Source organism: Sceloporus occidentalis, unplaced genomic scaffold (assembly GCF_023333645.1).
Source record: "Sceloporus occidentalis isolate IW3139 unplaced genomic scaffold, rSceOcc1.0.p SCAF_1, whole genome shotgun sequence".
NCBI classification, from domain to species: Eukaryota; Metazoa; Chordata; class Lepidosauria; order Squamata; family Phrynosomatidae; genus Sceloporus; species Sceloporus occidentalis.
Genome location: NW_028316981.1, coordinates 89,077,772 through 89,102,091, shown reverse-complemented (window position 1 = coordinate 89,102,091; position 24,320 = coordinate 89,077,772). Strand labels below are relative to the sequence as shown.

General features: G+C 39.6%; 1 protein-coding gene across 4 annotated transcripts in view; it reads right to left on the bottom strand.

Annotated features, from left to right (window-relative positions):
* Positions 1–10,678: 10,678 nt before the first annotated feature.
* ANXA6 (annexin A6) overlaps positions 10,679–24,320 on the bottom strand; it is a 66,829-nt gene continuing 53,187 nt past the window's right edge. For 2 of the 4 annotated variants that reach the window (XM_089528348.1, XM_089528330.1), the window contains exons 21-26: positions 21,390–21,407; positions 19,259–19,352; positions 18,347–18,442; positions 16,141–16,199; positions 14,574–14,696; positions 10,679–11,057 (exon numbers count right to left, since the gene is read on the bottom strand). In XM_089528348.1, coding sequence (XP_089384474.1) covers positions 10,998–11,057; positions 14,574–14,696; positions 16,141–16,199; positions 18,347–18,442; positions 19,259–19,352; positions 21,390–21,407 — 450 coding nt within the window. In that variant the 3' untranslated portion in view covers positions 10,679–10,997. The remainder of the gene's footprint in view (positions 11,058–14,573; positions 14,697–16,140; positions 16,200–18,346; positions 18,443–19,258; positions 19,353–21,389; positions 21,408–24,320) is intronic. The other 2 variants (XM_089528338.1, XM_089528343.1) reach the window with 2 other exon arrangements.

Here is a 24,320-nt window from a genome sequence, read left to right as displayed (position 1 = left end):
CTGTCTGCACAGCCCCAAAGTGTCAGGAACATAAAGAGCAAAAGGAAGAACAAAAGGTGATTTAAGTTTCTTATACAAAAAAGTTCTAAGGCCCTAATTAGATATAACTGAAGGCACTATGTGTTCAGATAGAGCAATGTTTACATATCACACAAACAACAGCCAATCCCTCTAGAGCACATTGTTTTGAGTGGTGGGTAAATATTAAGTCAGGGCACACTATATACCCACACTATATATCCTGACTCTTCTATCCAGGAGGAATTCCAAAATATCTTTCTGAGCATGACTAAGAAGCACATTGAGTAACTTGTCATTTGCTGTTCCCCTTCAAGAAATGTGTCTACTTAGCAGCCTGTCCTCACTGCAAATAGGGGTATAGGATGGATTCTTCTAAAGTTCCTTTTTTTCCTAGGAGCAGCAATACCAGACAAGACTCGCTCTCAGAGCTCAGGGCATGTTTGCTTCTCGAAGGAGAAAAGGACAGCAAACATCTTAGGCAATGGGCTGTTTGAGGACACAATGCAAATGTTGAAAGGGATTTGAGCAAAATGGACAAATGAAAAGAATGAATTAAATATATATTCAGTCAAGGTTTTGTTGCTAGTAAAGTATAATTTTAATCATTTTTTTGTGCTCAGAGTTCTAGAAGTATGTTGCAAGCCAACACAGCCTTTTAACAAAGATAAGTTCATCAGAAAAATACAGTTGAGTACATAATAAAATACAGTATATGTAATATAGGTGTAAATAAACCATATTGAATGAATTAATATTTATTTTAGTGTGTAGTTTTTATTTTGTTATGTCCTACATTTTTCTTGAATGTCTTACATATTGCAGTGTCTTGTCCTTCTTTGCAGTTATGACATCTGATCATCCTGGCTGCTATCCCCATATGGGAGTCAGTGAGGCATGATATTCATCATGGTAGCTCCACAATTTACCGGTGGTTATGAGCCATTGTTTGAAAGCTCTTCAGTGCCTAGATCTCCTTGATCACATAAGCAGTCTCCACACATCTTTCCTGGTGACAAGGTTTCGGAGAGTATGCTTATGACTGGAGACATGCACATGGTAAGCTGCTCTTGTATATTACATTCCCAGGTATTGAAACTGTTAATGAAAGGGGGGGGGGGGGAATCAAGCTTTCCTTCTTTGTGGAATGAGAACCAACTGAGAGGCAATTATGAGGATATTCAGCATGAGTATTCCTGCTGTTGATGCCTGTACATTAACAGATCAGAAGCTGCAAGGAAGTTTTGCACCCAAATCCTGTGCAGAGGTAATTGTGTCTATTGATTTCAATGGCCTTGGGTTGACATATTTCTGCATAGGATCAGAGACTGAAAAGTTACCTTTTCTGGGAGCTGTAGTCCAAAAAAGCAATTTTTCAGTACTCTGCATGAAGGGCCAGTGTGATGTAATGGTCTCAGTATTGGATTAGGATACTGGGAGACCAGGATTCAAATCCCAGCTTGGCCATGGAAACCCACTGGGTGACCTTGGGCAAGTCACTTTCTCTCAGCCTCAGAAGAGTGTAATGGCAACCCCCCCTCTGAAGAAACTTGCCAAGAAAACCCTATGATAGTTTGGCCTTAGGGTCGCCATAAATCAGAAACAACTGGATGGCCCTAGTGGTCTCTTCCAACTTTACGATTCTATGATTCTATGACTTTAGACAGAACTGAAAGGAAACTCACCAGTCAAGGAGAAATGTGTGCATGGGGGGGGGGGGGGGGGCTCTTCCACTACAAGGGAGGGAGTGTTGACATGGTTTGTTTACCCCTTCCGTCTGCTCTGTTTAGCCTCTCTGCTTTGGTCTCACAGAAAGCCATGAAACAAAACGATGATGACGCCTTCTCTGAGCCCAGGGAGGAAGTTTTGGTCAGAAAAGGGGATTTCCAGAACACTGAGCTCTCTGATGTCTATGCAAATTATTGACACAGGTTAATCTGAGTGCAGCAGAACAGGCCCTGCATAAGAATGTTCTGTGAAATGATACAAGATGGCCTAGTGTTTCCTGAGAATGACAAAAGAGGCAATGGGGAAAGACAGGTTAAGAGAAGAAGTCTAAAACAGTAGAAGAATGGGGAAGCATATATTGACAAAGAGCAGCTAAAATATTAACAGCAGCATGTGGGAATTAGACAAAAGGGCAAGATTCCATCCCTTACTCACCTTTCCTTGCTACTGAGTTAACTGAGTGCAAACTACTTTAGCACTGTCATCTTCGTTTGCAGTAAATTAAGTAATCTGAGGACAAAATGGGTAAGTGAAAGAAAGAGAGAAACTGGGACTTTTAAAGCAGCTGAAAAACTGGGACAACAGAGAATTAATCAGGACTATCCCTACCAAATCAGGACAGTTGGAGAGTGCCATGTTATCTCCAGTGGCATCTCTCCCAATACTTTGTTGTTAACTGACCTATACTAATTCCTGGGAAATACAAGTGTGAAGTTGCTATGTTACTCAAGTCCTGTTGGAGACTCCTAAATTGATTAACCCATTCCTATTTGTCTAGATACTTTGTATAGCCCCTTTTGCCTCTCCATACCATATTGAAGCAGTAAGATATGGCGGGGAGATGCAGCATAATACTTCCCCAAACCCTTGCCTTATTGGCTGCAAAAATTAGACTTATGGATGAACTCCATTTGATATTTAATGGTATAATTTGTGTGTGTAATGGTGATATGCGTGATATGCTAAGACAACAATAACAACCTAACTCTTATCATAAATTCTTAATTGAATTTCTCAGTTACATTTCTTGTTTAAAATGATGTAAAAAACCCCCCAAAGTTCCTGTTGATTGAATTTCAAATGTTATTTTTTCAGAATAAGGATGGAAGTGTTGATAGATGATAGATAGGCAGCATGTGCCTTGAACTAGATGACAGACAGAGAGGATGTACTTTCAACTAAATTGTTAATGTTCTTCCATGTTTACATGGGGAAACAACTTGAAAGGGATATATAAGGTGGGCTTTGAAAATGTCTGGTTGTCTTACTTTGGACTTCAAAAAGGGTGGACCTATTTCTGCTGCAGAAATACCTCCCCCATACACACACACAACATTTTGCTTGCTTACCCTGCTAATTTGGACCAATCTGCTAGGCATAGCCTTCACTCTTTTGACACATGCATCGGTTCTCTTTTATATAATTTTTAAAATAAAGTGAATGATAGTGAAAAACTTTCTTGACCAATAAAGCCCCCAAAACAACAATTTAACTTCATTAGCAGTGCAATTCTATACTCTCTGGGATTGTGTCCCAGAGGCCACAGGAAAGAATTCTGCTCTTGCACAAAGGGAGCCCTGATACTGCAGCCATAATAATAATAATAATAATAATAATAATAATAATAATAATAATAATTTATTTTTATCCCACATCTCCGGTTTGTTTATTTTAAAGGTTTTTTTTCTTTTCTGTTGAAGTTGTCCAGTGTTTATGGATTTCAGTGATTTCCCTGTGCATTCTGACCTGATATCTCAGATGGTTTATAATGTCTTCTGCTACTGCTGAACATGAGAGACACTGCAAAGTGGGTTATCCAGAAAAATCAGTAGTAGCAGAACTGTTATAAACCACCCTGGGCATAAATGCTATTTGAAAACACTAAAATTCTAGACCAAGCCAACAACTATCAGGGATGCACAGGGAAGCCATTAAATCCATAAACACCTGGACAACTTCAACAGGAAAAAATAAACCTTAAAGTAAACAATGTTTGGCTACCAGTCCTGAAAAACACCAAAATTAAAACCAAGCCTGTGCAAATGAAACCTACCCAGGGTCAGGGAGATTTCTTAACAGACAATGGATCATTAATTAAATGGACATCCTGAGGCCTTACCATTCAACATGATACAGAGTGTATCATGTAAATTCACTTCCTCTTAACCAAGGGTCACACTGTGTGTGTGTGTGTGTGCGCGCACGCACACACACACACACACACACTCACTCACTCACTCACACACACTCACTCCCATGCCAGCATTCTCTGAAGATGCCAGCCACAGATGCTTGAGAAACGTCAGGAATAAACTCTTCCAGAACATGGCCACATAGCCCCAAAACCCCACAAAAAACTATGTACTTGCTATTGCTATTGCTATGAACACCCTGTTCTTGCAGAAAGGTCCCAGATTGTGCCCTTTCCAACTTGGGGAATGGGGAAGGGGGGAGGTGTAGTGAAGGGGGACTGATCAGGGAGGCTTTCAGTCTCAAGGATCTAAAGCTTGTCGAGTCCTTCAACATGAGATAAAAGTTACATTAAGGGGAGCAATGGGCAGGAGGTTGAAACAATCCTAAACACACTTACCTGGAGGCAAGGCCCATTGAACATAGTAGATTTTATTTCTGTGTATTCATGTGTTATATTATGAGATACCATTATGGAATCGTGTAGGCTTCAGATGGTTTTGGACTGCAAGTCCCAATAGCCATAGCCAGCAGCACCAGTGGTGAGTAATGCTGGGAGTAGAGTCCAACAACAGCTAGAGTGTCATATTTTTCCAACCCCTGACCTATCCCTTTTGTTAAGTTTAAGTAACTTTCTTTCAGATAAACCTGGCAACAAAAGGACACTAAGGAGACAAGAAAGAGTCTTGCGTTTCTTTTTCTGTTGTTTCAGTACTTAACAATAAGAAAATCAGTGATAATCAGAAGCCATGCATTGTTTTTTTCTTTTACACTAGATGATGATAATTCCATTATTCTAGATTATTCTGACTAGTCATTTGCAAGATTAATAATATGAGGTGGAAGCAAAAAACAGAAAGCTAATACATTATATTTGGCATAAGCTTTAGTGGACAGCAGCCCATTTTATCAGGCCGGTTTCCATAAAAGCTTAAGCCACGTAAATGGTGTACAGGAGTGGCAGGAGACTTGCGTGGCACCTTCAAGTTATTTTTACAGCAACAGACAAACATGGCTACTCTTGCTGCCTGCCCCATGAAGTGGCAGCTGGTTCTTTCAAGACCTGTTTTCATGAAGACATGAACAATGGAGCCTTCTGGGCTTAGCAATTAAATTAATTGACCAGAATGCCAAAGTTGGGGTGAACAAGTTCATGGCAGAACCCTGAAGGTAGGTCATGTGCCTTGAATTCCTCTCAGATTAGACACCAGAGAGAAAACTGAAAACTTTTACCTCCAGGATGGCTGGAAAACAAGTGACTAATCTAGTAAGATTCCCAAACAATTCATATTACCCAAGAGCCCTTGCCATCCTTCCCCCCAGGATTCCTTTGGTGACGTCTTCTATGTTTTTTTTTTCTGTGGCTGGAAAGAAGGAAAAAGAAGGAATCGACGTGTTTCAGTTGGTTCTCCAGGCACTGCTGGCTGATGCTGGGCAACTTTAGGGCATCTATTCTAGGTCTATGGTGGTCGTATGGTGTTTTAATTAGGGGGTTATTCACATGTTTTGTTTTGCAACGCAACTATGTGAATAATCTCATTCATGAATTCCAGATTTGTTGATCACACTATTTTTTTCTACCTGAACTGCATCTCTGAGAGTTCTGTTGTTCATACGCATCAGCACTGTGAATAAAGATGGGGCCGATGATGCAGATGTATTTGAAACACATTCAAAACATGCAGAATTTTATCCTGGCTTATTAGCATCAGTTATTCGCACAGCCAACAATGCAAATCTTGAGGAGAACTCAGAAACAACGATAACAACAACAGAATCCGAGATCAATTATCCTGGGTTTTTAATTATCCTGGGTCTTGTGAGGGTTTTGCCAGCCTCCCCAGAACTTAATTGGATGCATTCAAAATTCATGCAAACAACACATATTCAATCCACGTTCTACTGGAATTATTTACACAGTCTGAATTACCCCTCAGCTTCAACTGGACAGCACTTCAAATAAAGAGTTGTTCTCTCCTTTGTAATGTAGCACACATTGCCATCCATGTCAGTCTCAGCCTGCAGCCCCGTTTCACATCATGGTGACCAATTGAAACATTCCTTATCTCCTGTTCTCTTTCTTGAAGGAGTCTAACACAAATAATTGCATTCCTGTAGTGCAGGGACAGTGGGGTTACCAGAGTGAAGACTAGAGAGCTCTCCTGTACCCTTAATGGTTGTGTAGAAGAGGGTAGTTCAGCAGGTTTTGCTTTTTTTACTTGGTTGTGTTACAAGCAACACCTGCTGAAATTCTCTCTTCTGTACAACCACCATAGGCACAGGAGCCACATCCAGTTTTCACACTGGTATTCCTAAGGAAGAGGAATGTTTGATATTCCAGATATTGCCAGACTGCAACACTCATCTCTCTCTTTCTTTTGTTGGCTGAATGGCTCATGTGAACTGCCATCTATCAACAAATGGATAGCCCCATTCTGCCTATCCTGGTCACAGAGGGAAGACCTCTAAAGAAAGAACTTGACATAATAACCTTTCAATTGAAAAAAAGTGAAAGTCAAAAGAATGTAGTTAAGCCCACTACTCTAAACCAGTGGTTCTTAGACTTTGATCTCTAGATGTTTTGGACTTTATTTCCCCAAGTCCCTGACCATTAACCATGCTTTCTGAGGCTTCTGGGCATGGAAAGCCAAGACACCTGGAAGACCAAAGGAAATGAGAACAATTGTTATAAAGTGTAAGCAAAAATCTTCCCAGAGACAAAATGTGATGGGAAATATTATCATCAGCTGACTCAGAAGGGTATGTTCCAGACATCTGGACATAATGTGCATAAGGCAAATTTCTTTTTAAAATGTTGCAACTCATGAAACAAAATTTTGCTTTTCCTGGAAGCTCGTCTAAGCTGCTCAATTTGTGACAAAATCATGCAAAGCAGCTGTACATGGCTATGGGACTGTAACCTTTAGCAATGGTGGCTGTCCTCTGGGAACAATTTTCCCTCATGACTACCCTTTTCCTTGTCTTCTTCATTTTGAAAAAAACCTGTACTCTCTCCAAATTAAGACATTATTTCTTCCTGTCTTTCCTTGAGACAACACAGCCTTCCCAAAGGCATAAGCTAAGGAAAGGGTGTGGAAGAATGTCAAGAGCCAACACAGGGAAACCAATTCCATGCTATCACAAAATATTAATCTATTTCTCTCCTCACCCCCCCCCCTTTCAAATATTCTTTTCACTTTTAAAATTATTATCTGTATAAGCAACTTATTTTTACTTGACAGGGGCTGCTAAGGGCTCTTTGCATGTTCCTGGATGGCACGTCCCATCAGCTATAGTCAGTATAGCCACAACATCTGGAGGACCACATGCTCCCCAGCCTTGTTGGAAAATTAAAAACTCAGCAAGTAATTCCCCACACATTCTTTTAAACCCTCAATGTGTCTTGTTTAGCCCAAAATATGTATGTAGTACATGGGGTTAGACTAGGACTACAGACCAGGGTTTAAATCCCTGCTCAGCCATGGAAATCCATCAGGTGGCCTTGGGCAAGTTGCGCACTCTCAGCCTCAGAGACAAGCAATAGCAAACCCCCTCTGGACAAAACTTGCTAGGAAAAAAACACACGATAGGGTTGCCTTGGGAGCAACGTAAGTCAGAATCGACTAGAAGGCAAATGAGTTGAAGGAGCAGCAGCTAGAGGGAACTAGAGCTATTTTTAGAAATTAACCTAACTATCTATAGATGCAGAGCTTGGAGATGTTAAAGATTCTTGGGAACATAATCTTCTGTCAAATAAAGCAACCGTTCCTCATTTTCTGCTCTAACATTGAAAGTAAATTTTTATTCTATAAATCTACAAGATTATATAATAGGAGAGGGTTCTGTAAATTGCATGACATGTAGGATACGGAATTTAACCCCCTGTTGCCTTGGGGTTAGCTTGCCAGTTCCTGAACCACATTTGAGGACATGGATTGGAGTTCACAAAAGCTTACACTGAAATTGGTTATTTTTAAAGGTGCCACAAGATGGTTTCAGTATGAAAACATGGCACTCTGAAAATTAAGACAAGAAATACACTTATTTTCTTAGGGCAGTTTCATTCTGTCCTGGCTGCATCCTGAAAGAGACTATTGTTTTGTTTTAGAAAGCTGAACTGGAACTTTGTAAGAAAAGCAGCATGGCTTGCGACTTTAGCGCCTTGATTCTAAGACAGGAGTGTGTGAAAAAACACACTTGACTCTGCAGAAAGAAAAAAGAAAGAAGCCTTCTAGAGCTAGGAAGTGTTTTTAAAAAAGTTTTCATCTTTTCCCTTGAAATTATTTTTAATACCCAAAATAAAACATTCACTTTTCAACTTTAGCACTGAAAGCACCTGTTCGTTTCACTAGCCTCATGCCTGAGCTTCCCCAGGTAAACTGAGCCAAATGTACTTTACATGCCTTAGAATCAGCAGAGGAAGTGGCCTTCTCACCTCAAAACCCTCCACAAAGAAGCCTTTTCCCACCATACTTAGCTTACTTGCTAATTAGCTTACTTGCTGTTCACCGCTATGATCTTTGGAATAGCGGTATATAAATAAAAAAACCCCAAAAAACCATACATTAACATTTATGAAGTGTCACCCTGCTGAAGTCAAAAGCAGAAATACAGGATTTCAAGATATTATGATGACGTTTGCGTTCTTGGAGGATATCTTCACATGCCAAAGCAAAGAAGATGATGTCAGCAAGTCAAGTGTATATTCTTTTTGGCAGAAACTGGTAGGTCACATTTTATGTGAGCACTTCATTGGGCCTAAGGCCAGAACAAATGAAAAGCAGTCCACTTTGCCTGGCTGCTCCTAGCTTTGCAAACCTCTTGTATGGTTGCTGTTTCCCTGCGTAACAGGAACATCCGTCATGCTTGCCTTACTGTTAAATAAAGAGGTGTGTTCCTGTGAGTACCTGGAGGCATGTCAACATCCCATTACTTGAATAAGCTGGGCTTACCAGGGCGAAAAGATGGCCCAGGGTGCCTTCTGCCACTGTCACTTTTAGGGGGCCAAAAAATAAAGAATAGTGAACTGCCAAAGCCTTTGTGGGTTCTGGAAAACTGGAACCCAGGTCTCCAAGATTCATGTGCAACATACTGCATGACTCTATTGGCCTGTTCTGGCTCTTGGGATTGCAGCTTTAATAGCTATTATCTTAAAAGGTAATGAAAAGACACACCAAACATTTCAAGAGCCAATTATAAAGACTGGGGTGAAGGAAGAACTTTGTCTCCAAATATTTATGAAGTACAGAACATTTCACATTTGTTCTCCCACTAATGTAAGGCAGGTTAAGTCAATTAATAGGAAGGACCAGTGATTCAAAAGCAACAGGATAGAATTACATGTACGATTTATTTCCTTCAAAGTATGTAACAAGTAGGTGAATTTGCATCAGCCTTAGTGTAGCAATTGCAGGTCTTAAGAATTATGTAACTGTACAGCTTTTGCAAAAAAAAAAAAAGCACTTCTGTGTAGAACTGATTGCACAATTTGCACCCTCTTTTGAAAGATCTTAAGTTTTGTGCAAGCCATGTTGCACATAGCATCTGAATGCCAGTGGTATAGGTGTAGGGGGAAATCCAAGCTGGTGGGCAATTACTCCATTTGTAAACTTGGACTGTGTTTGATAGCCAGATGTTTCTTACATCTTAGCCCTTGTGGCTAAATGCCTGCACTGCAGCCATTCACTCACAAACCACAAGGTTGTGAGTTCAATACCAGCCAGGGGCTCAGGGTCGACTCAGCCTGGCATCCTTTCAAGGTCGCTAAAATGAGTACCCAGCTTGTTGGGGGCAATTAGCTTACATATTGTAAATTGCTTAAGGAGTGCTAGAATGTACTTGCTATTGCTTACAGTTACTACTGTCTCTGACCCTCTCTTAAAATGAGGATGCAAGAAAGCAGATGGAGAAACTTTGGCCCATCTCCTGTTTTAGCCTCAGCAATAGCAGAGGGTTGTGGGATGTATAGTCCAAACTTCCTGCAGAATCAAATGTTCCTCACCTGATGCAAAAGAACAATGCGATTTTCGTGATGAGTTTCAAAGGCTAACAAGGCCACAGAGACTTTCTCTTTGTTTTGGATCTCCCATAAGCTCAGAACAGGAAGTAGGATGCTAGCAATGAGATTCAACTCTTCTCCCCTAACACTGAGCTTTGGAGGCTCTCTAAATTAGAGATGGGATGGTTCTGATTTCAAATTCTTTTGATGGCCAGTGCAGGAAAACCAGCCCCTGTCCATTTCTTATTTACTGCTGGGACAGACTGTTCCCAAACTGAACAATAGGTGTCTGTCTGTGAAAAACTGCATGGGAAATGTGCAGGGGTGCTTTCAATAAGAGTTGTATTAAATACCTCAAGGGGTGTCAGAGACGAGGGTGCGGGCCTGTTCTCTGCTGCCTCAGACAACAGAACTAGGTCTAACAGTTTAAGTTACAGGACAGTAGATTTCAGTTTAACATAAGAAGGAACTTCTTCACAGTAAGAGCTGTTTGGCAATGAAACCAATTGCTTAGAGGGGTGATGGGGTCTCCTTCTCTGGACATGTTCAAAAAGGAGACTGAACAGCTACCTGCTGGAGATGCTTTAGCTGGAGATCCTGCACTGAACAGGGGATTAGACAAAATAGCCCATGAGGCCTCTTCCAATTCTATGACTCAATATTTAAAATTGGATTCTTTGGTTTCCATGTGTTTTTTCTTGACAAAAAGGAAGAAAGAAAAATTAAAAACATTCCACAGCCAGCAACATTTAACAATTTATTTCTTTGGTTTAAAATATCCATAACAGTGTTTCTTCATTGGCCGTGTGTACACAAGGCAGTGTCATATCATTTTAGACAATTCCCCCACTGATAGGACTGAGCAACCCCTGTGGTCTTTGCTGCTTTGCAGTGTTAAGCTTTTCTGTGTGATACATTTCCCCCCAACACAAAGTGAATCTCCTTAGTGGGATCCAAAACATCCCCCAATGCTTCTAAAAGCAACAGTGACATCTATGCTGCACAAATGTGAGTTACAATGACTTGGACAAGATGACGGGCTTCTACTGCAGTCATCGATTGCTTACTCTTCTTCTCCACAAATGGCCAGCAATGCTTTGCAGTAATCGCCTGAGGTATCCTTCTGTAAAGAGGAACAAAACAGTAAGAAGATGAACATTGGGAATGTCTTCAATTGATCAAGTCAAGCATACAAAAACCATTATTCCTGACATCTCAGCACGTGCCTCTGGGAGCTATCTGCACCAAGAATACAGAACTTAGGCCCTTCTATATGCTGTTAGACTGCAACTCATATCATTCCTGATCACTGGCCATGCTGGCTGAGGGTGATGAGAGTAGAGTCATTTTAAGATACAGACAAGCTGGAGCAGGTCAGACAAGGGCAACAAGGATGGTAAGAAGTATGGAAAATGAAACACATGAGGAAAGGTTCAAGGAGCTAGGCATGTCCAGCTTAGCTTTTAAAATATAATTGTGTCAGGGAGTCCTTTTTATTATAAGGTGTGTGCTCTAGTTATGTTTTTAACTTTTGTGTAATTTATGTAATTTGGATGAAAAAGTCAGAGGGAGCTATGAATGTTTGTTAAACGACAATAAGAAGAAAACAACACAGAATGAATTTGATGTTGGTTCATGTTTTCTTTTTGACTTAGAAATTAAGAGGAGTAGCAGAAACTACAAATGTACAACTTTTTGAAAGAATTATCTTACCATTGACATCTTTTCTAGGTACTACAGAAGATATTATAGAAACTCAGATAGACTGAATGTTTAGAATAATCTCAAAAGTAGCAAAAGAAAAGAAACTACCCAGAGACATTGTTATATGCTTTCTCAGGACAAGGATGAGAGACAGTGGTACAGGAGAATTACAAGGAAAAACTAATTACAGACAAGATGATAATAGATATTTTAAAAGACATATCAACCATTAAGGACTATTAAGGAAAAGACAAGAATATAAATGCCTAATTGAACTATTGAACTACAAAGGAACAATATTAACTTCAGAATTCTTAATTTACTGATAATAAGCAATGGAAAATAAAAAATTTTAAAAATTCATCTGGAAAGGAAACAGACTGAGAATCAAATGGGAAACAGTAAAAGATAGCAAAGAAAGAAGGGGATATGTGCTACCTGACTTGAAATTGTATGTGTGGGTTTCTAGTTTTATATAGCTACAAGACTGGAAAAAATTAGACAACAAAAACATCTTGAATCTAGAGGGTTCTGATCTAAGGTATGGCTGGCATGCCTATTTATGGTACCATAAAATCTCAGTTAATAAGGATTTTTAACAACCATCCATTTAGGAAAAACTTAATGAAAATATGGCTACAGATAAAGAACAAATTTTACAATAAAACACCTGGGAGGATATCAACTCAAGAGGCTTTCTTTGGAAAATGGAGTGATGTACAAGAATTTAGTTAAAATTCTTTAGTTAAATTTAGTTTAAAAAGATGAGCAAGGAAACTTAAAAATAAAACAAAGACAAGATTTAGAAAGTGAAAATAAAAATCTACATTGGTTTAATTATATGGAAATCTAAAGGAAATTTCTAGAAGACATAAGAAATGAAGCAACAGAAGTACAATGAAATGAATTAGATGAAACATTATGAAAACCAGACAAAGGTAAGATATCTACAATATATAAAATTCTCTTAGAGAGAGAAATGGAAAAGGAAACAATTAAGGTCTGGGCACAAGACGTGGTCACACAATTGATTTGGAAAACTGGGGGGAAAGCATGGAAGAAAACACATACTTTCACAGCTTCAGAAGATCTTAAAGATTTTTTTGGGAAAATTGTTAATAGATGGTACTACTCCCCTCTAAAATTGAAAAAAAATGTACAACTTAAAAGACCAATGTTGGAGAGCTACAGGTTCACTATATCATATGTTGTGGATGTGTACAAAGATAAAAAATATTGGATAAAGGTACACAAGACAATTCAAAAGATGTTCAAAATTCAGTTCCCAATGACACCCGAACTTTACTTACTTAACATGACGTCCATATTGGAAAGTGCAGGGGGAAAAAAAATATTGCCATATCTTATTATACACAATTACAGTGGCAAGATTGATAATAGCTATAAACTGGAAAGGTGAAGAAACACCACCAATTGAAAAACGGGTACAAAAAATAAATGAACAGACGGACAGACAGGTTGTCCTATATGATCAGAAAGAAATCTATGACAATATTTTGTCATAGATTGGCTTCCCATTTTAGAGTATTGGAAAGAAATATGGGGGATTAAGAAGGAACTATTAAGGGATTAAAGTCAATATAAAAAGAGTTAAAGGTCTGACTAGGGAAAAGACATTCCATAGAAAACAAAACAAATGAAAGTTGCTTCAAAATTTTGTTTTGTTTTGCTTTACTTTAGGATTTCCTTTTTTATGGAAACATAGGGTTAGGCTGACTGTTATATTGTCAAAATGTGGAGGGATGTTCAAAATAGACATCACTGTGTTATTTTTAGACAAATATTGAAAAGCTATTGGAAATAATCAACTATAACTTATGTTATAACCATATAGAAGGTGATGAAAAAGGAAATGGGGTCGTCAAATATGGAAAGAAAATTTGTGCATTAGAACTTAACATATGGAAGTGTTTAGAGCAGATTAACTCACAAGAAATAATGTTTATATTAGTAAAAATTGAGTTTTATTTTAATGAAATGTTAATATTTTTTTTGAAAAAAGAAACTAGCATCAAACAGGATATACTTGTAATGGGAGATGCACCTTTTCTTATATCTGCTTAACATTGGCTACTAATGAGCTACTCTGCAGCCAATATTTTCACACTGAGGCCTGATTAAGGACTGCTTTAAAAGTTAGCTTAGTCTGGAAAAGAGAATGATTTGGATAACACTTAAGTGTGCAAGTAAATGGAGCATGCAACCATGACTTATATTAAGAGTAGTCCTGGTGCTGCAGAGGTTAAATGCCGTACTGCAGCCACTCACTCACAAACCATAAGATTGTGAGTTCAATACCAGCTCAGGGTCAACTCAGCCTGGCATCCTTCTGAAGTAAAAATGCTAAAATGAGTAGCCAGCTTGTTGGGGGCAATTAGCTTACAGATTGTAAACCGCTTAGGGAGTGCTTAAATGCACTGATAAGGGGTATAGAAATGTACTTGCTGTTGCTATTGCTATATGCCTGATGATTGCACCTGTGGCAAAACACCCATGCATTTCAAATATTATAGTAAGCATTTGTTCATTACAAGAAAATAAAGAGGAACTTCTATGGAGGAACTCTTAATGTGTGAAGCAGTTTTACTATCACTTGGAGTGTTCAACATTTCTTTGGTTTAATTTTTTTTCTGGTGAGGGGAGGAATTACAGCTCCCATAATCTCTCAGCCAGTAAGGTCAGTGTCATGATGGTGGAGTGATTCTGGGAATCACAATCAAAAAAGGAAAAATCTTCCAAGCACACTGACCTTCTTTTTCAACCTATGCAAGTAGTTTATCTATGCATGATTTGAACACTCACTGCGAGATGCACAACTAGCCAACAGCTAAACAGTGAGACACGTTCTAACAGCCAGTTACTGCAGATATTTGAACACAAATCTGTGTATGCAAAAAGCCACACTCATGGTTACCTCAATCATGTGATACAGTGATTTGTCATAGAGGTCCCAAAAGTCACGCCGGATGTTGAGCAGATCAATCTCACTCCTTGAGACGATGATACGGATGAGAGTTCGGTCGTCTGTGCCAGCACCCTTGTGAGATTGAAAAACCAATCAGAGAAACAGAGATAGAGATGCAGGAAGTCATGGGACTTCCCCTCACATTGTTATTAGCAAAATATTATGAAGAGATGGCAACAAGCACCACAACTCAGAGGTTGGGTGCTTCTGTTTACATCAAATCATACTATAAAGCTGATTACAGGAGAGCTTTAGATCCTGTTTTGATATTGAAACCTACATTCCATTCAGAGCTGGGTCCAACTCATTTTGAATTTGGGAGGCTAAACCTTTTTATGGTAAAGGTTTCCCCTTGACATGAATGTCTAGTAATAAACGCACTATAGGGGGCAGTGCTCATCTCCATTACTAAGCCGAAGAGCCAGTGTTGTCTGATTCTAGTGGTCATGTGGCCAGCATGACTGTACAGAACGCTGTTACATTCCCACCAAAGTGGCACCTATTTATCTACTTACACTTTCACATGCTTTCAGACTTCTAGATTGGCAGAAGCTGGGACTAATGTCAGGAGTTCACTCTGTCACACAGCACTTGGACCTCCAACTGCTAAACTTCTGACCTTACAATCGTCACAATTGGCATCTTGACCACTAAATCACTATGACCCATATGGTATTGACTATGATACTGATAAAGCATGCAACCCCTAAAGCTGTTTTGTGTCCCAAAGGTCCCTGCATCCAGCCATTGGAGGTAAAAAAGAAAAAGGAATTCTCTTCCCAAAGCCTCTAACTTATGCTATTGGCCACTTTTCTGTACTGAAGAGGGAATATCCTTTTCAAAGGCTAAACAGTCTCTCTTTCTGCAAATAGGAAGTGACACTCTAGCTACTTCCTATTTGGTAAAAAATCTGTCTGGATCTGAAACAGGGTTGAAAAGGGTTCAAAAAGGCTCCAGAATGCAGGAAAATGGCCTAGTAATTCCTCTCAGAGGCTCTGGGGATGCTACAAACCGTTTTGGGGAAATAAATGTTTTTGATCTCCGTGTCCCAATTGGTGTGAGGCCATCCTGGGTGTTATGGGGCCAAGGTAGTCACCTAACACCTGGCAGCCACTCCTGATATTGATTATCCTGTTAAGTATATCTAGTTCCTTTTCCCATTAAGTATATTTAAGTTTACTGCCACGCTCTTGTCTGCAATCTGTGAAATCATATTTTTTAGAGTAAAAATTCTGGGGAACACTTAACACTGACAAAAAGAGCTGATGGGTGTACATAGCCCAGGTATGTATTTTGCCCATTCCTAATCTACTGTACACCCACACACACTCACATACACCTAGGCAAATCCAATGAGCAATAAGCTGTTTTTGGCCTCTTGAAAGCAAGCATGCATGCACCTCTGGGAACCCACAACTTGGTTCATGTTTTTTTAGTTGTAAAAGGTACTTAGATAATTCCTGGGCTGATTAAAAAGAACAAAACAGAGCATCAATATATCTAAATATACACTTACCTTCATGGACTTGTACAGCTTTTCAGCAAAGAAAGCTTGCTTGTTCTTAACACTCATCACTTCAAACAAAAGACAAGAAAGAGCAAAGCATGAAAATAGTGCCGGATACAAAATACCCCATTTCAGCAATTCCTCCCACATCCCTGGAAACGTTTGAAAGAAGGAACTGGATAAGATCTCCCAGAAAAGAGATATCAGCATATACTAAAATCTAAATCATCTATGACAGTGGACCCCAAACTTTGGTCCTATAGGTGTTTTGGACTTCAGCTCCCAGAATTCTTGACCATGGGCCAAACTGACGGGGGCTTCTTGTAACTGGAGTCCCAAATACCTGGAGGAACAAAGTTTGAGGATCACTGAACTATGCCATAGTATTTTTTTATTTCCATGTATGGGTGTAAAAGCTGGACAATTAAGAAAGTTGATAGGAAGAAAATCAATGTATTTGAAATGTAGTGCTAGATGAGAGTTCTGTGGATAACCATGGACTGCTAAAAAGACAAATAAATGGATATTAAAGCAAATGGGGCCTGAACACTCACTAGAAGCCAAGACTACTACAATGAGACTGTACGCATCATGAGATGACATGGGTCACTAGAAAATATGGTATTTCTCAGTAAGGTGAAAGCCAGTAGGAAAACCACATCATAAGTCAATTGATTCAATAAAGAAAGCCATGGCCCTGTGTTTGCAACATCTGAGCAGGACAGTTGAGGGTTCTTGGCGCTCTCATTCATAGGGTCATCATAAGTCAAAGTTGCCTTGATGGCAAATAACAAGAACAGATGCCTCAGATGGCAGCGCATCAGGAGCAGCAAATTGTCCTCTCCCCCAGGAGTATGGTCTTACTTTCCTCCTCTTTCCATGTTATTGCAACTGCCACTTCACCACAACTTCACAGCTAACACCACTTGCCTGTAGGTATTATTGTGGCATGCCTGCAAGTCATTTCTGACTTATGATGACCCTAAGGTGAACCTATCACAGGGTTTTCTTGGCAAGTTTCTTCAGAAGGAGTTTTCCATTGCCAGACTGAGAGAGCATGACTTGCTCAGGTCCCCCAGTGGTTTTCATGGCTGAGCGGGGATTCAAACCCAGGTCTCCACAGTTGACACTCAAACCACTGTACCTAGGTACTCCCACCTATAAAATTCTGCTCATCTACAAAGAAGCACTGTATGCACAAAGCAACCAACATTTCTTGATGAAGACACAGCACCTTAAGTAAAGACACATGAGTTGCAGCCAGAATTTCTTTGTTAGGAGAAGGGATTCAAGGATTGTAGGCTGAGTAGAGGAAGTGAGGTAGGGGAAAGCAAGGAGAGAAGGAGAGGGAGGGGAGGAAAAGTGGCAGAAAGGCGAAATAGAATGCTAACCACAGCAATGCTTCTCTCCTCACCTCAAGGAGAAGGAGGGCTCAGGCCCCACTGAAAATTAAGCATAAACATGGCCCCTGTATAGGATGATAACTTTCTGGGGCTCTTTCACACCACACAGTTATAGCACTATGATTCCACTTTAACTGCCATGGCAATATCCTATGGAATAGTGGAATTTATAGTTGGGTGTGGAAGTAAAAGGCACTAGATCTCATGTCAGCCCAGGGTCAGTCCTGGTTAATAATGATGGAAGACCACCAATGAATACCAGGTACTATAGGTTATATTTCAGTGGAAATGGCAAAACGACCTCTAAGTATTCCTTGCCTAAGAAAACCCTATGAAATTCACTGGGTTGCCTTAGGTTGACAAGCAATTTGAAGGCAGATAAACAGAGGAGCTCAATGGCTGAGAATTCCAAATGCCCACCCCTTGACTGCAAATTCCAGAATTCCACAGGATGGAACCATGTCAGTTCAAGTGGAAACATAGTGCTATAATTGTGTATTGTGAAAGAGCCCTAGTTCTCACAGTAGTGTAGGCAAGACCAAAAACATACATGGGATATTTAGGAAAATCTCATCTTGATTGGTAATATGGAGTATGAATAATCCTGCCTATCATCCAACCATCAACAGCAATTAGCTTCGTTCTCACTACCACATAACCTGTTGCCTACATATTTTGTCTCATGTGTGAATATAATTCTACAAAATAGCAAAATGTAATATAATATATTCTAGGGGCTGGGGTTAGTAAATGAAATAAGGCATTCCCAAGTGAGGAGATAACCTCGTTATGCTCATGCAAGCGATACTCACCAATGGCTAAAAAGGCATCCTTCACATCACCGGACATCCGTTTCCTGATGGCATGTGCTACATCATGGTTTGTCATCTTAACAAACTCCTGAAAAACTATTAGGATCAGGGGCGAAACATAAGAAATTAGACTCCCTAATGACATTCCGTTAGGACTGATTTAATTACATTCATGCCTAAAATTTCACTGGGATCCAAGCCTGGGGACGGGCAACAACAGGGCCACAGGCTGGCTAATACCCATGCTCCACTTTTTTGTCATGTTGGGCAAAATCAGGTAAGTTCAAGATGAATTATGTGTTGCCAAAGAGAAATCAGGACATGGTGTACAAATAGACCATTAACAATTCCAAGGAGAGGTGCAGTGGATGAAAGTAACCTCTTGGTCTTGAATTCTACGGGCCAGAGGAGCTGGTTTTCTTGAGCTAAAGGAAAATTTCCCTTTTCTTGCAGTGAGGTGGTTGCATCAGTAGCCCCTTCTCCTATCAGGCCAATTAGTTTGTACCCTATTTCCCCGTAAATAAGATATACCCATAAAATAAGCCATAGCAAGATTTCTAAGCATTTGCACAATATAAGCCATAGCCCAAAAATAAGACATAGTGATAGGCCTGGTGTGGAACGGAACGGGGCAGGAAGGGAGTGGAAAGATTGGGGCCAATGGTTCAAAAGGAAATGGAGTCACAAGAAATTCAGGATGGAGAGTTATGACAATGTTCCAGAAGAAGACGACTTAACTATATTTGAATAAATGTAGATTGTTGTACCATACTTAATAAAAATAAGACATCCCCTGAAAATAAGCCATAGTGTGTCTTCTTGAGGGAAAATAAAATTTTCGGGGAAGCATGGTACCTAGCTCCAAGATATCTGTCTTACAAACACACTCTCTCTCACACACTCACTACCTACCTCTCCTGAGTTGGGGGTAACTCTGAGAGCACAAGATACTCAGGAATCGTGTTTCAAGGGATGTTGAGTCATCACTGGAAACATCAGCCAATTTCTACAAAGCCAACAAAAAATCAAGGGGTAGGGGTAAAATCAAAGGAAAGAATAGCTTATAAATTCTATAAATCATTTCAATCCTATATGACTCTCAGAATATTCCCTGCATGTACCTATTTCAATATGAATATAAGAAAGATCCATTCAAGTCTACCAACTTTGTTATAAGTACTTAGTTCCCTGGCTTATACAGCATCAGAAGCCAGACAATATTCTTTGAAGACAAAGGCAGCTTCTCTAAAACAGGCACAGGTTCTGATCTGGATTTGGGCCCTTTATGTGGGATGGTGGAAGGATGGGGGGGGGGGTTGTGTTAACCTTTCATGCCCTACTGTGGTGCCAATTACAATCAGGGCTTCTATGTCTGCAGTTTACATTGCCAAAACCTGATCCCAATGGCTAGATATGTCTTTAGAGATGTCTTTAAGGCAGAGACTGGTGCTGGTGTTGTAAAAGGGGCTCAGCAAAGGCTGCCATGCCCACAGAGGAAATTTCTATGATGGTGGATGGTATCTTCTTCCTAAGACCACTTCTGTCATGCTTCTCTATAAGCTTTCACAACTAGTAGCCATTCTAGCAGGCTATGGTAGAGGAAGACAAGATGGGAAGTGGGTCCCCTTTTCCATTACCACCCCCCTTTCCTTTTTTGTCACATATTCTTGCATTTTTAAAAGAAGATAATTTGTGCCCTCCTATTCTTAAGTATTCACATACCTGTATACATGCTACTTTAGGAATATGTTTGGCTGAGTAGGATAAAAATGCTTTAAAAAGCCATCACCATCTCTCCATAGGAGATGAATGTGTTGCCATTTAAACAAATCCAAACTGATGATCCAATTAGGCTGTTAAAAGTACCTTTGAATACAACTGAGGGAGGGAGGGAGGTAAGGGATGGATGGATGGGCAGACCAACAGATAACCTCTCTATAACAAGAGCAGACAGGAGCCAACCCATAAGTTGTATGTCATCCTGACTGTTTTTTGAGCCCACAGAATCTTTCCTATATGCCCATTTCCTCCACTTACAATAAGAGGAAGAAAACCATGCTGCTGGAAGTTTACTGGAAGACTGATTTCCCCTTAAAACAGGGCACTTTGATTTCAACATGGGGTCATGAGGATTCTCATAACTAACCTTCACTTTAAAAGAACGTTCCCCCAAGTTATCTTACGGTGGAGATCTACAGGAACCCAGGCAGTAAGACAGCCCTACCACCCTGTGAAATTTTAGGTTAATGTTTTGTTTTGTTTTGGGGGGGGGGGACCCTACAGTTTGGAAAACCTGTTGTGGAAGGTTGTGCGAGAGAGAGAGATTGAGAGAGAGAGAGAGAGAGAGAGAGAGAGAGAGAGAATCAGCAATAGGAACTAAGGGGAATAATTCCTCCTGAGTTCAAAGAGAATCAAACCCACAAAGGATCAATAGCTCAGTTGGTAGAGCATGTAATTTACATGAAAGTTTTAATTCAGGAATTGGGTTAGATTTCCACAAAATGAGCATTTACATACATATTTAGTAAATAATTACAAAAATAAATAAAAATATCCACTCCTAGTTAACTCAAGCATTGTTCATTCCTGTAGAATAATAGTGCATGTAATGTGGGTGCAGAGGAGATCATTTTGTTGATGCTTCTATTAAATAATTCAAAATCAGAGGGTTTGGCTAATTTATGGCAAGTCTCCCAACCACCAGATACTAGCAGATCTAGATTTACCATCTGCCTACCCTTGGAATAGACATCACTTTATGAGAGGCTCATGTGTTCAATATTACTGTCTCCCTCAATAAGGTCCCAATACTGCCTATGTTCTCCTCAGTATGGACAATGGTTATTTGTGAAAATGACCCAATACCAACAGTGTGGGACTAGGAGACAGGACAAAGCACATCTAAAGCTCCAGGAAGAGCTGGATCCTGAGGAGGTTACATGGCATCTGGTTCCATCTTGCTGCCCAAATCCTTTCCCCAAAACAGACTGTATTCTTAAATGTCAAAGAAAGTGTCAAAGGACAAAAGACAGCAGGCACTCACCAGAGTTTCAGCAACAACCTAACAACAGAGAGAAAGAGGGAGAGAGAGAGGAAGGCAACAGGGTCAGAGATGGTCCTATAATAGTCTTTCCCTGGATTTCACAAATAAAATGGGTGTCTTAAGCTGACATTGGCATTAGTACAGGCTACTGAATGACGGCAGCAGAGGGGGGGCTTGATTTTCCATTTCTGGCTGAAGAGCATGCACTTCAATGGACATTTGTATTGTTCAATTTAGCGGCTAAACAGAAAACTTTATACTTAATTCAGGAATTATCTATTATTCAAAATCAACAATGGGGCAAGGACAAGAATTGTTAAAAAATATTTTATAAATGGACTGTTGGCTTTCCCCTCAAATATGTAAATCAGTTTATCCATCTCAGCAATATCTGTAGTTATCCTACCCTATCCACTCCTCTTCTGTAGGAGTTATATCAAGATTTTTTGTATAAGAAATTTGACAAATTTACAATAGAGGGATTCTTAGAATAATGACCACATCATTTACTGTACACGGGTGGATGAAGTATATGGCAAATGTGTAATACGAAAAAGACTGAGGAAGAAAAAAAAAGATTGATTAATGAATTCATTAATTAACATAAGTAACTATGAAAAATATTCTTTTTTTGCTTTTGTTTAAAAAGATACATTAATGATTGATAATTCAAACAGGCTTCTTGGCATTTGGGAAGTTCTCAAAAATTTGTTGTATTATGAGATTGTTTATTTGTAGTTTTGTATTTGTATGTTAACAAATATTGTTTTTTATCTTTTTCTTTTGTGTTTTCACTTGTGTTTGTAATATAAACTATGTGTAAAACTAATTTTAAAAATTACAAAAAAGTAATCACAAAAGGAAACAACTCTGTAAAGAAACTTGGCATAGTTTCCTTGAGGCATAGCTGCGAGTTGTATATTGTTGATCTCTGACTATATGCATAAATATTGAGTTTTACAAGGATCCTACCACACAAGGACACTTGTTCTGCGAAGCTTCCAGCATGACAAAGAAATGAGCCAAGAATGAACTGGGAAGTGTGGGAAAAGTGTGTAATTAAATAGAGATCAGCAACAGACAAAGACAAACAAGGGTGGAAGATGGTAGAGTCTTGATTTTGTCTGTGTGGGAAAGAGAAATCATACTGAATGTAAAAAATTGATGTTGGGAAGTACTTCCTGTTATCAGCCTCAGTAGCCAGATATGCTATTGCTGCTAGAATTAGATGCTGTGAACTTGACATCGCATTTATTACACAGGCTAGGAAGATGTCCAGTACACAATCTGGTCAGCATTCATGGAATCAGTTTCAGTTACTGAGGCCTGATGGTGTGGACAAGATGCTTGATGCAATTCAGCCCACACATGTAATCTCAATCCTTTCCTAACTTGGCTGATAAAATATAGTAGATGTGGATTAATGGGTGGGTTCAGGGAGTAGTAAATGCCTTGTAATATCAGGGGGAGGTCTCTGCTGCCTCAGAGGAAGTGGTGCTGCACCGTCTCTTAAAAAGGACCTCCTTGGTCCCAGGTATGTGAGAACTGCCACCTGATTGCAAATATCCCCTTTTGGACAGGTGCTTGGGAGTGTAGTGGCAGGGCAACTTCAGGTGTTCTCGGAGGAAATAGATTATCTGGATCCATTTCAGTCTGATTTCAGACCAGGGTATGGCACTACGCTGGCATGAATTATATTTAGAGCAATTAGTTGCTCTACTTGGCAACCTGCTGCAGGCAAAAGACAGGGGGAGTGCTACCCTGTTGACCCGAGTACCATATAATCTCAGGGGCTTTTGATTCTTAAAATAATGCACAGTGCCATTTAGTTGCCCATTTAAAAACTTGGCTGTTCATCAAAGCCTTTGGGATTCATCAACTCATCCCAAATATAGTGTACATAGTTTTGTTTTATTTATTTTTGAAATCTTTAAAATCCGTTTTTAACTTATTACAGCACTTTAATACATTTTTAGTTTGTTTAATTATATTATTGTCTTAAATTGTGTAACCTGTTTTAATGCTTTTTGTAAGCCCCCCTGATATCTCTAGTATAGGCAGGGTATAAATGTTTTTTTTAAATTAAAATTTAAAAATAAATAAATAAAATTTAATAATACAGGTGAGGTGGATTCTGAACATACAAACAGGAGGGTGTTGGGCTTTGCTGCAATCTGCCTAAAAATCCAGTATTTAAGCCACCAGCCTCTGTATCTCTCTCTTTCTCCTGCCTAAGTAGATGCAATAGTAATCAAGCACAGCTTGTTAAAAATAATAAATACAGCCTATACAAGCATGCAGAAACATCAGCACTCCCCCACATGGAAAGAAAACTAACTGCATCTCTCAGCATCACACAGAGAGCTTGGTGACTAGAGGCATAGAAGGCAAATCATGCCTTCCTCTGCTCCTCCAATACACATTTGACCACTCTGTCTTCTTAATATGAGTGTCCCTTGTTACAAAACTGTCACCTATCAGTTATAGCTCCAGTTTTTTTCAACTCCGAATAAGATGAGCAATCTGAATTAATGAGGCTCGTTTAAATGCCTATACTCCAAATTATGGGAGAGTTGCAAGGAAGCATAATGCCCATTCCAAGCACATGCACTACAGCAGCCAGAGCAGGACTGGTCTATCATCAGACAATAAAAGAAAACAGCTGAACTGTGGTGGTAAGTTTCAACTAGGTATTCTTTTTTCTCAGTTCAAGAAAAAGCCAAATATTGTATAATGAGAACTGTTCTGAGCTCCAAACAAAATGCTCCAGAAGTTTTCTTTGTCTAAATGAAGCATACTATTGCAGCCAGCCCTATGTTATACACTGGGCTAGTGAGCATACTTCTTCTCCCACAGGCCTTTCCCATTTCCACCCCTTTGATTTTAAGCTGGGAGGAAACAGTGCTTTGAGTGCAAGACAAAGTTCCTGAT